Source organism: Leuresthes tenuis, unplaced genomic scaffold (assembly GCF_036924035.1).
Source record: "Leuresthes tenuis unplaced genomic scaffold, fLeuTen1.0.hap1 SCAF_5, whole genome shotgun sequence".
Classification (NCBI taxonomy): Eukaryota; Metazoa; Chordata; class Actinopteri; order Atheriniformes; family Atherinopsidae; genus Leuresthes; species Leuresthes tenuis.
The window spans coordinates 6,371,055-6,384,782 of record NW_027325359.1 but is presented as its reverse complement, the minus strand read 5'-3'; the positions used below and the strand labels follow the sequence as shown (position 1 = coordinate 6,384,782).

The 13,728-nt window shown below is 41.8% G+C and overlaps 2 protein-coding genes and 1 pseudogene across 2 annotated transcripts; all 3 read left to right on the top strand.

Moving 5' to 3' along the window:
* The first annotated feature begins 303 nt into the window (after positions 1-303).
* On the top strand, positions 304-3,712 carry LOC140306516 (uncharacterized). Its single transcript, XM_072385126.1, has 2 exons — positions 304-3,471; positions 3,587-3,712. Exons 1-2 carry the CDS (start codon positions 304-306, stop codon positions 3,710-3,712), a joined length of 3,294 nt encoding a protein of 1,097 aa, XP_072241227.1.
* An 806-nt stretch (positions 3,713-4,518) lies between these two features.
* On the top strand, positions 4,519-7,257 carry LOC140306515 (fibroleukin pseudogene; annotated as a pseudogene).
* Positions 7,258-8,340: 1,083 nt separating this feature from the next.
* Positions 8,341-13,361, top strand: fam185a (family with sequence similarity 185 member A). Its single transcript, XM_072385629.1, has 8 exons — positions 8,341-8,889; positions 9,049-9,158; positions 9,632-9,724; positions 9,947-10,085; positions 12,207-12,248; positions 12,338-12,433; positions 12,539-12,673; positions 12,785-13,361. The coding sequence occupies exons 1-8, from the start codon at positions 8,385-8,387 to the stop codon at positions 12,895-12,897; spliced, it is 1,233 nt and encodes a 410-aa protein (XP_072241730.1). The 5' UTR covers positions 8,341-8,384; the 3' UTR covers positions 12,898-13,361.
* Positions 13,362-13,728: the final 367 nt, after the last annotated feature.

The following is a 13,728-nucleotide window of genomic DNA, read 5'->3' as shown; positions in this document are numbered from 1 at the left end:
ACGAAGCAGAAATATTTCATAATTTTCTCACACTCCACGCTTATCATCCACAATCTTAAAGACCACATCTTCAGAGCATTAAATCAAAGCAGTCCTCCTGCATTATTATTTTCTTTTTCACCCATTTTCCTCTCAAAGCATCTCACAGCTTCTCTTTTTGCTGCACAGCTCCAACAGGTCCCCCTCCCTCCTCTTCTCCCTCCCACCTCACCACCTCCTCTCACTGTCACTGCGCTTCATAAACTGAGTAGGGTGTTTTTACTCTCTCCCTCTTGTCGCTTCACTCTTTCTTCTCAAGACGCGATGAGGTTAACAGTGCTCTGCGTATGTGGGACCGTGCTGGCCTTCTTGAGTCTCTCCCAGATAACAGCAGATGAAGAAGTCCTCCTGGATAATGGAGAATTAGGGCCCTGCGTTGCAACTCTGAGACCCGAGGGAGCGTGCAGACCGGGGCATCATGAGAGCTCGTGTCCTTACCTATTCAGTCTGCCACCGCTGACGCTTCATTTGCCACAACAGCTCAGAGAGCTGGAGAAGGTCATGCAGGACCTGCAGAAGCTGAAGGAAAGTGTGGATGAACTGAGGGAGATGTGTGCAGACTGTACAGTAAGTCAAACTGAGAGAGAATGTGGGAGGCAAAAAGAAAGGGAGCATGAGAAACTCAGCGGTAAGGGAACACGTGAGGATGAGAGGAACTGGATGAATGTGAGACTTGAAGAAAATAACAAAGATTTTAAAAAGGAGTGTGAGAAAGATGGTGTTAAGGTGGACAATGTGGACAGAGATAATGGTGCAGGAGAAAGGTTGAGCTGGGAGGAAAAAGACATTAAAGATGTTAAATGGGAAGCAGACAGAAAAAGCGACAAAAGGAAAAATGAGAAAGAAGAATCTTGGACTGTGACTACAAAAGATGAAAAAACAAAGACAGAGGGTGAAAGAGAAAAGGGCGCTTTGGAGCAGACAAAAGTGCCAAGTGCTGGTGCAAATGAGAGAATCGTTGATGTGATGAGAGAAAAAATTGCTGAGGAAACTAACAGAGAGACCGACTCAAACAGAAATGAAAATGATGCAGGGAAGGAGAATTCAAACAGATACCAAGAAGATAAGGTGTCCACTAGAGTGAAAAAAAAGGAGAAAACTGAAGAAAGTGACCATCATGTGTGGAGAGATAAGACAAAGAATACTGAGAAAATGTCTCAACCTGAGTCCAGTGATAGAAAAAAGATGTTTGAGAACCATGGAGAGCATACAAATAAGGAGCAAAAGCAGCACAGGGAGGAGACGAGGGAGGAAATGGAAAAGGGAATAAAAGTGGACCGAAATAATGAGAAACCAAAACAGACTGAGAGCACTGAGCAGACAGAAAAAGAAAGCACCATAAAAGAGGGGGAGCCAAATGAAGAGGGCAGGGAGAAGGGAAAGGAGATCAAAACAGAGAGTGAGCAGAGAGACAGAGATGGAGAATTATCATCCAGCAAAACAACTGAAAGGACAGACTCTTTCCCAATCAGCCCAACTCCACACTCAACAACGAGACCTGCTTCAAGGCTGGATTCAGACAAAGCTACGATCTTTACATCATTTGTTCCATCGCCTTCTTTGCTCAGTCCCACTTTAAGCTCAATCACAGATGTCAGTCATGACACAATAGGTGTTTATGGACCAACCCAAAGCGCAGGTCTTAGAGCAGCTGGTTTTTCTGAGCCCAAAAGCTTTGATGCAGAGTTGGCAACAGTGGGTGGCCTTGCAGACCAGATAATGAGCACCACTGCAAGATCTAAATCTTTATCCAAAGTGAAACATGGACCAGGGTCACAGGGTCACATTAGTTCAACTACAACAACTCCAACAACCACAACTCCTCACCAGAAACTATACATAACTGCGTTTCCTAAAGCCACAGATTCCACCCGCTGGACACCTAAAAAGAACTCCAGCTCAAACACCAAAACTGGCGTGAAACCTCTGCCAGGCAAACAACCAAAGTCTGATGGAAAGCATAAACCTGGAATTAAGCCTGAAGCAGAGCAAAAGATAAAAGATCCCAAGAATGACCGTAACCCTGATCGAGCTCCTTCTCCTGACAAAAAAACTAAATACAACCCAAAGCAGAAGCCTTCTCAACACAAACCAACAACTAACAAATCCAAGCCTGGCAAAGACTCAAAACAAATCCAAATTTCAAAACCTGACCAAAAAACTCCACCTGATATTTTAAAAACTGATACAAATCTGAAAAACAATTCAACACCTAAACATAACCAAGACAACACACCTGATCAAAATCAGATACCAGTTAAAAAAAAGGACTCTCATGAAAAGTCTCCGACCCACGGTCAGAGACCTGTAACACGAAGACCTAAAACTGTTAACATGACACAATCTGACAGATATTCTTTAATTAACAGAGATGATGATGAGTCTGACGATGTTCCAATCAGTGGGGAAAAAATGGTTCATGTTCTTAAAACTGACAAACCTGAACAAAAGCAAAAGCCTGGAAATAAGACACAAAGTGAAGAAAAAACTAAACCTGACGAAAAGTTTGAACTTAACCCAAATCCTCCACCTGTGCAGGAGTCAGACTCTAAAAGAAATGAAACAACAACTTCTATACCACAACTTAACTTAAAGCACCTAAAAGAGTCAGAGGATAAATCTAATAAAAATCCTTCACAAGAGCCTAAATTCAAAACAGACTCAATAATTGGACAGAAGTCTGATCCATCTTATGAAGCTCCTGACCAGAGGCCTAAATCTGGCCAGGAAACACCTCAAATTGACCAGAAACCTAAACCTGGCCAGGAGCCAGAATCTGAGAGAAATAACACAATTACATCCAAACCTGATCAAAAGTCTTTAACAGAGTTACAGGATAAATCTCATGAAAATCCCTCACATGAGTCAATATCTAATCCAGACTCAACACCTGGTAAGAAATCTGACACATCTGATGAAGGCCCTGATTCCAAGTCTAAGTCTGGCCCAGAAATACCCAAGACCAACCAAAAACCTAAACCTGGCCAAGTGCAGGAATCTGAGAGAAATAAATCAGTTACATCTAAACCAAACCAAAAGCCTTTAAAAGAGTTAGTGGATAAATCTCATGAAAATCCTTCACATGAGTCGAAATCAAAACCAACACCTGGACAGAAAATTAAAAATGATCAAGCTCATAAAGCCCCTAATCAGAGGCCTAAATCTGGCCAGAAAATCCCTAAGATTGATGAAAAACCAAAACGTTTCCAGGAGCCAGAATCTGAGAGAAATAACACAATTACATCCAAACCTGATCAAAAGTCTTTATTGGAGTTTGTGGATAAATCTCATGAAAATCCCTCACATGAGTCAAAATCCAATCAAGACTCAACACCTGGTGAGAAGTCTGATCCATTTTATGAAGCTCCAGATCAGAGGCCTAAATCTGTCCAGGAAATACCTAAGACTAACCAAAAACCTAAACCTGGCCAAGTGCAGGAATCTGAGAGAAATAACACAGTTACACCCAAACCTAACCAAAAGTCTTTAACAGAGTTACAGGATAAATCTCATGAAAATCCCTCACATGAGTCAATATCTAATCCAGACTCAACACCTGGTAAGAAATCTGACACATCTGATGAAGGCCCTGATTCCAAGTCTAAGTCTGGCCGAGAAATACCTAAAACTAACCAAAAACCTAAACCTGGCCAAGTGCAAGAATCTGAGATAAATAAAACAGCTACATCTAAACCTAATCAAAAGCCTTTAAAAGAATTAGTGGATAAATCTCATGAAAATCCCTCACATGAGTCAATATCTAATCCAGACTCAACACCTGATGAGAAGTCTGATCCATTTTATGAAGCTCCTGATCAGAGGCCTACATTTGTCCAGGAAATACCTAAAATTGATCAGAGACCTAAATCTAATCAAGGGCAGGAGTCTGAGAGAAACAAAACTGCTGCAGGCAAACCTAATCAAAAGCCTTTAACAGAGTTAGTGGATAAATCTCATGAAAATCCTTCACATGAGTCGAAATCCAATCCAGACTCAACACCTGGTAAGACACATGCACTTGATCGAACCGACACAACTCTTAATCAAAAGCCTAAACAGAGTCGCATTATACCAAAAGTTAACCAAAAACCTAAAACTAGTCAAGTGTCTAAGCCTAATAAAAAATATACAAAGCCTGAGACAGGCTTAAAGACTAAACCCAATTCAAATCCTAAAACTGAACGCGCACCACAATCCAACCCGAGTCTTAAAACATCCAAGCCTGGCCAAGTGCATCTTCTTAAACCTATATCTGTACCTGACAAAATCCCTAAAGCAGAGTCCAACAAAACATCAATACGGAAGCCTCCCTCTCAATACAGACCACCAACCAGACCTACGATAGAGCCAGGAACAAAACCTGTTCAGAAGCCAAAACTAGCAGAGCAACCAAAACCAAGTCAAAAGACCAAAACCCATTTAAGTCAACCTCAAATCAGATGGGCGACTTCAGACACCATCCAACACTCTCAAACCAACATGCCACCTACATCTGGCCTCGTAAAACAGATAGCCGAAGTGACGCATTCCCCAAGGAACACAGAGTTCAGTGCAGGCATGAGGAAAACCATAACTCTTGGTCCAAAGACCTCCAACAGCCTGGAAAGTGGACCCTTCCCTCGCCTTCACACACTGTCTGAAGACGTCACATTGAGCCCTAACAGCAGGATAATGTCTGACCTGAGGCCACAAACAACCAGTCAGCCACCATTGATCCCAATGACAACAAGACCAAACAAAATCAACCTCCAAAGTGTTATTACTAGCACAAGTCCAGGATCCACACAGCCAAGCCTAGTTCCCAAGTCAGACTTCAGCACACAGGCTAAGATACTTCATAATGTGAAAGAAACCCCATCTGCAAGACCAGTCCCTTCCCCCAGCTCCCAAACTACCTCCACACTCAGCCCTGACTTCAGGTCAGCAACCCCTGCCACCTCTCGCCCAGAGCCCCCGGCTGCCGAGCTGTCCACTCCAAGTTCACGAGAGCTGCGTGTCAAAATCAACCAGGTGCCTGCTTTCCTCAATAACAGCCTGAGTCCAAATGGGAGAAAGAAAGAGCAGCCCGAGGGGACCCTGGGAGGCACCAGGCCTGACGGGACAAACAGCAAAGTGCCAACATCTGTATCATCCAAAGGCAAGAGTTTACCTTTATATTGTCTGTATGATCAAGATTGTGTATGTTTTAACATGAATATCACATATCAATACTTATTTGCATCAGCATGTGTGAATCTGTCATTTTTGTACTCTTGTTTCTCTTGGTCAACTAGAAGAAATGCTTGCAGTTTCTGTAAAAACTATGCAATTACACTCGGCACATAAGTAAGATTATGCCCACTTTAATTTATGCCCTTTTTTGCAACTTCATTAGGAAAACTGAAAATCAATTATCTTTTATTGATATTACATCAACTAAAAAAAAAAAAGAGTTGTGTTTGTGACACACTCCAAACAGCAAACCAATGAAAGGGTTTTAAGTATGAAGGGAAAACAATAACCTCTGACGATCCTCACGTGATTAATTAAAAAACTATTTTGTGGTCTTTGTATCATACATCATGGCTATCATTTGTCAGAGGAGGAATCTGCATGTGTGCGCACATAATATGTGCCTCTGGACGACTGTCTGTGAAGTTAAAACCTCAACAATGCAGGGGCCAACAGCTTTAAAACATCACTCTCTTGAGAGCAGATAATGTGGCTAAATTATTCATTTAAAGTTATTATTTGCGTGCATGAAAAGCTCAGTTGACGTCAGAAAGTAAATATGAGTTAAACCGACAGCTTTCATCGTTCTCATTGTGCAGTAAGATGTTTTTTTAAGTTCTAATTAATTAAAACTTAATTAATGCTACTGCTTCGTGTCATACGTGGATGTCAATTGTCTATTTGCTATTCTTTGTTTTATTTTAACATTTGTACACCGAAACCTACCGTGGAGGTCCACTGTGAAAGCCATCAAAAACTTTTATAGTGAGGATAGTCCTCTGACCTTTAGCACGTGTGACCTCATCTTCCACATTTTACAGCCACGTTCCAGCTGCAAAATGATGGTTTCACCTGCAAGGTAGAAGCGGGACCTCAGTTCATTTCTTAGACAGAGTGTGGGTTTTAGTGCTTTAGGGGATACTTTTTGTTTTTTGAATGTCTTTTTGCGCTTATTCCATAGTGAGGAGAGACTGTTCAGACCACCTCCGCAGAGGAAAAACAAAAAGCGGAGTTTACCTGGTGACCCCCGACCTCCGCAGCAGAAGCTTCCCGGTGGTCTGCGACATGGAGCGGGACGGTGGAGGATGGACCCTCCTGCAGCTCCGCCAGGACGGCAGCGTGAGCTTCAACCGCACCTGGGCGGAGTACCAATCCGGCTTCGGAGAGCTGGGCGGAGGAGAATTCTGGTTGGGAAACAATATGATCCACCTGCTGACCCGCGACAGGGACATGGTGCTGCGGGTGGAGCTGGAGGATTTTAACGGAGTAGCAGAGTATGCGCAGTACGAACAATTCAGGGTGGCAAGTGAGCGGCTGCGCTACAGACTGACTGTAGGCGGATACTCCGGTACCGCAGGTGATGCTTTGCGCTTCAGCAAAACGTACGACCACAACAACAGGGCGTTCACCACCCCGGACAGGGACCACGACCGCTATCCATCCGGGAACTGCGGGGCCTACTACAGCTCCGGCTGGTGGTTTGATGCCTGTATGGCTGCAAACCTCAACGGGAGATATTACATTGGGAAGTACAAAGGAGTCCGGGATGGAATTTTCTGGGGCACGTGGCATAACATCTCTACAGAGTATTACCCCACCAATGAAAGACAGTCTTTTAAAACAGTCAGAATGATGATCAGACCAAAAGGCTTTGCACCATGAGCCGTGACCCTTTTCCAGGGCGTGTTTAAAAAGAAAACAAACGTTAAAGTTTAGGGTTCAAGACTCTCCCGACAAGTTTTAATGACACATTGGACTCTCCACGCAGTTTTAAAGTGTCTCTAACGCAATGCTTCCCCCTTGTGGTGGCAAATTCCACAATATTGTTGTATTTACGCGATGACCCTACTAAAGGATGTACATAATTACAAACGGTAAAAAAATATATAAGTGTATTTTTGACAGCAGTGTTATTTACATCAAGCTACTTTTCCAGCTATCAGAGAGGATGTGCGGTATGAATCAAACGGGTATGCAGCAACAGACCTTTTTTTTTAATTATAGGGCCATTTGGGATATTTCATGATAATGTTTGTTTTATTAAGATAAATAGATTAAATTTACACGAACTTTGTATTTGTTTTTATTCACCATATATCAAAGTATATAAAATGACCTAATATAACAGCAAATACTGTTAAATAAACAACTATAGAGATTCTTTTTAGCAGCTTTGGACAAGCACAGGCTGCGGACTCAAATTCCCATCAGCCTTTGCGGTGAGCTTTGCGTCATTAATGACGTACACATCAAGTGCCTCATGATTGGACAAGACCCGAAGAGGCGCGGCTCCAAGTTTACACAAGAATGTACATCCGGTCTATCAAGTTTAACACAACATCAATCGTATCCGGAAGTGAGTGATTTTCCCATCAACGTAAAAGCGAAAAAAAGAACATTACATCAATCAAATAATGTGATGGGAGGGGGTGTCAGGGTACAGAACTTTCACGTGATAAGGTCTAATAAATCGTTGTTACTTGTGTTAGATACTTCTTATGTTACTGTCTAAATTAAGTTTTTGTAGAATTAAATTACTACGTAAAAACTTGATGAGAATGAACTGTAAGATTTTTTTAAGACCAAGCTTTTGTCAGTAATAATTGGAAAATGTTATATGTTTTACATTGCATTGCTTTATTATGCCTCCAATCTTTCCAGTGAACAACAATGAAATATTGAGTCTTTGAGTGAGGTTTGTTTTTGCTTAAAGTTGCCAGTCTTCAAAGTAGTGACAACACATCGACACTACACCGACTGTATAATAAAACTGTTGACAGCTTGTATAATAAAGATTTCTTTTGTCTGGGGCCTTTTCTGTGACTTACTTAACCTTCCTGGGCCAAATGAAGCTCATCAGTAACAACTTTTCGCATTGCACAAAGATCGAAAGGAAATCTATGAACTAACTTTATAATAAAGAATAATTTAACTGATATCCAGACACAGCCATTTTTGTATCGGTGGAGCATTTCATCTCAACATTTAGAGGAACACGCTTTAAAATTAGTCGGTTTGTGATTTTTACGACGCAGCTTCTAGTCTGAAAACCCTTGCCGGAAGTTGAAGGTGGTGTTTTTATGACTTTAGCACGCGCTTGGCAGCGGTGACCATGGCTGTATCTGTGACGGTGCATGTTGACTGAATGTTTCCGCTTTTATCAGAACAGTTTGTGTTGTATTAGCAGTAGTGTGGTCATAGAGATGTTTTGGATATCATCTGCTCAGCGAGGATCTGTCGGACTCCTCCGCTGCTGGTCCCTGACAGTCAGTCCCAGGGGTCTCACAACCTCCAGGTGCCCTCAGCTTCATTTACGGTCTTTCTTCAGCTCTGCTCCCGTGTCTTCAACACACGAGGAGGTGAAGCCATCGCCTCTGCGGCAATGGGCTCTTGCCGTCAGCCCCTTCACCTCGGTGCGGGCCCAGCTTGGCTGTAACATCTCCATCCGCCCGCTTGACCCGCACATCTACCCCGAGGCGAACCGAGCCTTCATCACAGTCCACGGTGCAGACACCAGGCAGGAGGTCTGTCTGGACCACTTACACGTCCACTATGATGAGCAGAGCAAAGACCTGCTGATATCAGCTGAGAAGGTGAACAGCGACGTGTCGATTGAGGTGGATGCACCCATCAAAACTAGTGAGTGTGAAATAATAACTCCCACGTCGGATAAATAAGAAATATCCCCACTCCATTGATAACAAGCAGCTACTGCATCGCTACATAACCTGTCTCTGCTCCCGTGGAGTGGATCCTCCTTCGGTGTCCTTGAATAGTAACCGTGTTTGCTCTTGTCAGATATCTTCATCGCTGCTCGAGGAAAAGGCAGCGTGCAAGTGAAGAAGATGGAGTGCGATATCTGCAAAGTGCAAACTGAAGAGGGCAACTGTTTACTGCACTCTGTGAAGGTGGGCGCTGTCACCATGCTCTCAGACTTACTGTGGAAAACATAAAGCTGTAGATGCACTTTGATGGCATTCTGGTATGATATTGGTTCAAATCCCAACTTCTTCCCAGTCACATCTACAGTCAAACTGCTAAAAATCTGTCAAATATGTTTTAGGGCATTTTGGCTGATTCCTGTGAGGGTAGAAATATTGTTAGAAATATTCCTGCATATTAAACCTCTTTAACCTATTTAAATTGAGGGAATGGGGGTGATTTCTTCCCCTGAACAGTTTTTTAATTGGTTTTCACCTTCTTTGTGTTGGCTGCAGTCACACAAGTAATGTGGAAAGGTTGCTGACATAGTTTTGAATTTTATTTTAACATACCAAAACCCGGTGTTTAAGAGAGGTCTGTAGACTTTATGTGGGGCGTTTTAGGCGGATCAGAAATCGGTGCTGCCTGCTTCTACTTCTACTATTTTGTTGTCTTTCAGGGTCATCAGGTTGAGGTGCAGTCCAACGGGGGGCATGTTACCGGCATGGGCACGATCCACGGCAACGTGGACATCAGCACCAAAGGAGACAGTGTAAGCAGGATAATGTTCTTACAGCTCATTGGTCTTATTCTCAGCAGTCATTAGGGGGCAGCAGCAGTCTGATGAAAGTGTCAGCAGTCCTGAGTTATAGGTTGTGTTAGTTTTGATCTGGACATGTAACTGAAACATATATATATATATATATATATATATATATATATATATATATCAACAGTCTGCAGACCTGTGCAGTGATCAGTTGTGTTTTTACAGGAGGTGAATGTCAAGAAGCTCCAGGGCACCAGGATGAATGTTTCGACCGAGAGAGGCCTCCTTAAGGTCAAAGCCATCTATGCTGAGTCTAGCTGTGTGTCGTCCTACTCTGGGAGAGTCGAACTGGGGCATGTACACGGTGAGGAAATACCGTCAACCAGCTCATCTCTAGTATGAAGTACAAAGTTCTGGATGTTAATTATCACTACATTAAAATCTAAGTATAGACTCTACTAAATCTTCAGAGATAAATAAAAATCGAACACTTTTAAAATATCAGAATATTCTCATAAGATGCCAAAAGTTATAGAACAGCAACAACACGAAAGCATCAAATATGATGTCACATGGACACAGTTATTGTTTCCCTCTTAATAAACGCATATGCAGTGTCCACATGACCCGAGTTAAGAGATGGGTGATGTTTTTTCTGAATTACAAAAAAGAGCTGATTGTTTCCAGTGTTTGTTTTCAGTGTTAAAGACAACGTGGCTGTTTGAGGGCTTCAGAAACACCGATTTAACAAAACATCTTCAAAGCCAGCGAGATAATCACGAAAGATAAGACCAACGAGAAAACTAGTCGTTTTCATACACTGACACCTGGGACAACTTGGAGAAAGTGCAGACAGTTTGGTTGGGTCTTTTTCCAAAGTTCGCTTTTCACAAAAGCACTTAACAGAGGGAGAGCTGCTACTGGAGAAGCGCTTCCCCAGCTGGAAATGAGAGGGAGGGGCAGCTGGCGAGTCTGGAGAGCAGAGGAGGTAAAATGTGATGCAAAAAGTACACTTTGGAAATCATTGTTTTCTATCTAACAGTTGAAAATAGCGTGTGTGAGGCTCCACACGTCTCCAAACACGTCCACAATAATAGTGCAGCAAACAAAAAAGCAGCAAACAGGTCAGCAGGAAGGAGAATTACCTGCATATGTTCCGAAATATTCGCCCATATGTTCACACGTCATTTCACCTGCTGATGTTGCAGAGATTTTACGAGAGGGCTCAAGAGGTCAGGGGGTGAATGTTGTCGACAGTTGTTTTCCCACATGTCACCTCCCAGAACATTTCAGGACGCTCGTGTATGTGTGAAAATGGCGAGGCCCAAGGTGCGGGACTTGAGTTTTTCAGTAGGACGGTGACCCAAAGCACACGTTTAAGATCAGAATAGTTCAATTGGAAAAGATGGTTTTAAAGTTTTAAACTGATCAGCAATGAATCTTAACCTGAATCCCACTGAAAGCTTTTGAAGAGAACTGAAATCTGCCAATGCTAAATGGATTCCTGGAAACTTTAAAGAGCCCTAATGCATCGCAGCGGAAGAGAGTCAGTAAATACCAGCAGGCAGGAGCAATAAGCTCAAGTCGCCAACAGCAACAGGTTTTTTTTGTGTATTTCAATCATGGGTGCATTTGACTAATTAAGCAGGTATATATTTAATATATTTGTTATGCTAGATATACCTGGTACATCTAAAATTTTCATTCTGTTTGTTTAGAGCTAAATTTATTCATTTGTAAAATCTGAGGGCATTTTACATTATGCATGTGAAATACAGGGTGTCAGTAAATGCGGATGCTCCATAACTTGCTTCATAATTGACCATTTTAATTAGCTCTCTCTGTCCTAGTTATAATGACTTTTCAAAACTGATCCAGAAAGTCTTAAGCTGACCTTAAAGTTGGACCTATGACTGATTAAATTAAGAGTCAGTTTTATCATGTGGAAATTTAAAGGAATGTTGAACGAGTGTCTTCGTGATAGCAGGAGCTGATACCTTTAGTACAGAAGTACACTGCGGTACACAGCTGCTTTACGTTAGGTTGCTTGGTAAAGAAGTACCGTGGTCTGTAAGGAATCCCGGGCTGTGGTCCAAAAGGAGTTCATTTTAAATGCAATGTGGCCTCAATTTAGCGCAAATTTCCAAACTGTTTTGTGTGGGGATAGCTGTGAAAACAATTCAGTTTCAAAAATACCCACAAAGGTATATCACAAAGGCAAACAGCCATTTGATGTGAAGCAAAGAAAGTGCATCATCCATTAGGAATTAAATTTCTTCCTGTTACCGAGGAGCCTCTCATCATAGAATACATGGAAACAACTGGCTTGTAAACTTCAGTTGTGCAGCTTCATGATTCACACCATCTGTCACAGAAGTTGTCACAGGTCACATTTGAAATAATACGGTTTACCTACCAGCAGCAGAAAATAATGGTACAGTAAGAGCAATAGTTAATTTGAACTGTGTGCTTTTATTCTTTGAAGGTAACACTACAGTGAAGAACGTGTCTGGAGATACAGTAATCGGTAAGCCGCCTGACTGCACAGTGACCCGTGTATGGTATCGATCAGAGGCTGATAAGGGAGGGAAAAAACATCTTGCTTTGCTTTTGCAGATGGTTCAAATAGTTTTCTGAAGGTTTCCTCTAACAGCGGAAGCATTGATGTCTACGTGGGAGATGGTGGCGCTGCTGAACTCCACAGTCAGGAAGGCAAGCGTACAGTATACAGATATATATATATATATAATATTCACCACTCTGTATCTTGGGTCATGATGTCTTTCTTTGATTAACCCTCATTCTCTGTCTTAGTAGGAGTGGTGAGTGTACGGGTCCCGTCCTCGTTAAGAGCTGGCGTGGAGCTCTGTGGAGCATCGGTGGATATCAGCTCAGAAGTTGTCCTGCATGAAGTAGAGAGCAACACCACTGATGGTTGTACGACACTTACTGGTAAGTCAATATACATCCCCTCATAATGTGAAAGTTAATGAACTTAGTCCTGCAAAGAGTAACTGAACACAAAACACTCTTCTGTTCCTCTGCCCTGCTTGTTTCTCTCAGGCTTTATGAACGGAGAGTCTCCCGTTGAGCAGTCGGTTAAAGCTCAGGCAGACAGAGGTTCTGTCAGACTGAGGACACAAAGCTGGTTCGACTCTCTGAAACTTGGCAGCTGAGGAACAGGATTCCTTAGGCCGTGACACTGAGTCACCGCACGGGACTTTAAATCTAAATCAAGAGCCAGATTTTGCTGGAGCCCCCACGGCCGAATGTTATATGATGAGTTATGTAAATCTCTGTGCTCGGAATATACTGTATATATTATTAAGACATGTACATTCAATCGATCCAAAGGGTTTTTTGAATGTTCTGCATGTGTAACAAATCACTGAATTGAAGGTACAGTGCAGCTGTATCCCACTGAGTTTGGGAGGTGTTCTCAACAGAGCTCAAGTGTCAGCGTCAGTAAGTGGAAACAGCTTTCTGATATTTTTTGCACAGTTATAGTGTTTGAAAGTCTTAGAGCTTAGACAGACATGCTAAATAAATGAATACTAAATACTGGAATACTTATGCCTGTTAAATGAATCCCAAACAAGAAATCACATAATTTTTTGAATATATATATATATATATATATATATATATATTAAACTTCTCTATATTACAGGGCATTTCTTAATTTTACATGCATATTCTTATTATGAAATACATATAAGAAGATAATAGAAGTGAATAGAATTAAAGTTGTCCTAAATAATAAAAATATTTATTGAACTATATCACCTCATCTGCACATTTATAATTAATTTATTTCAGGATTTATTCTATTGTTACATTTTATGTCACGGTCATGGTTTAATTCATACTAGTATTTATTTGTTTTCTTTATATGGACTGAAATATAAATAGATCCCAGTGGTGGAAAGCCAACAACTTAATTCAGCAATGTGTGTTAATATTATTGTTTGTGGTAAATAATTCATGCTGAGTGGTGAACACTATAT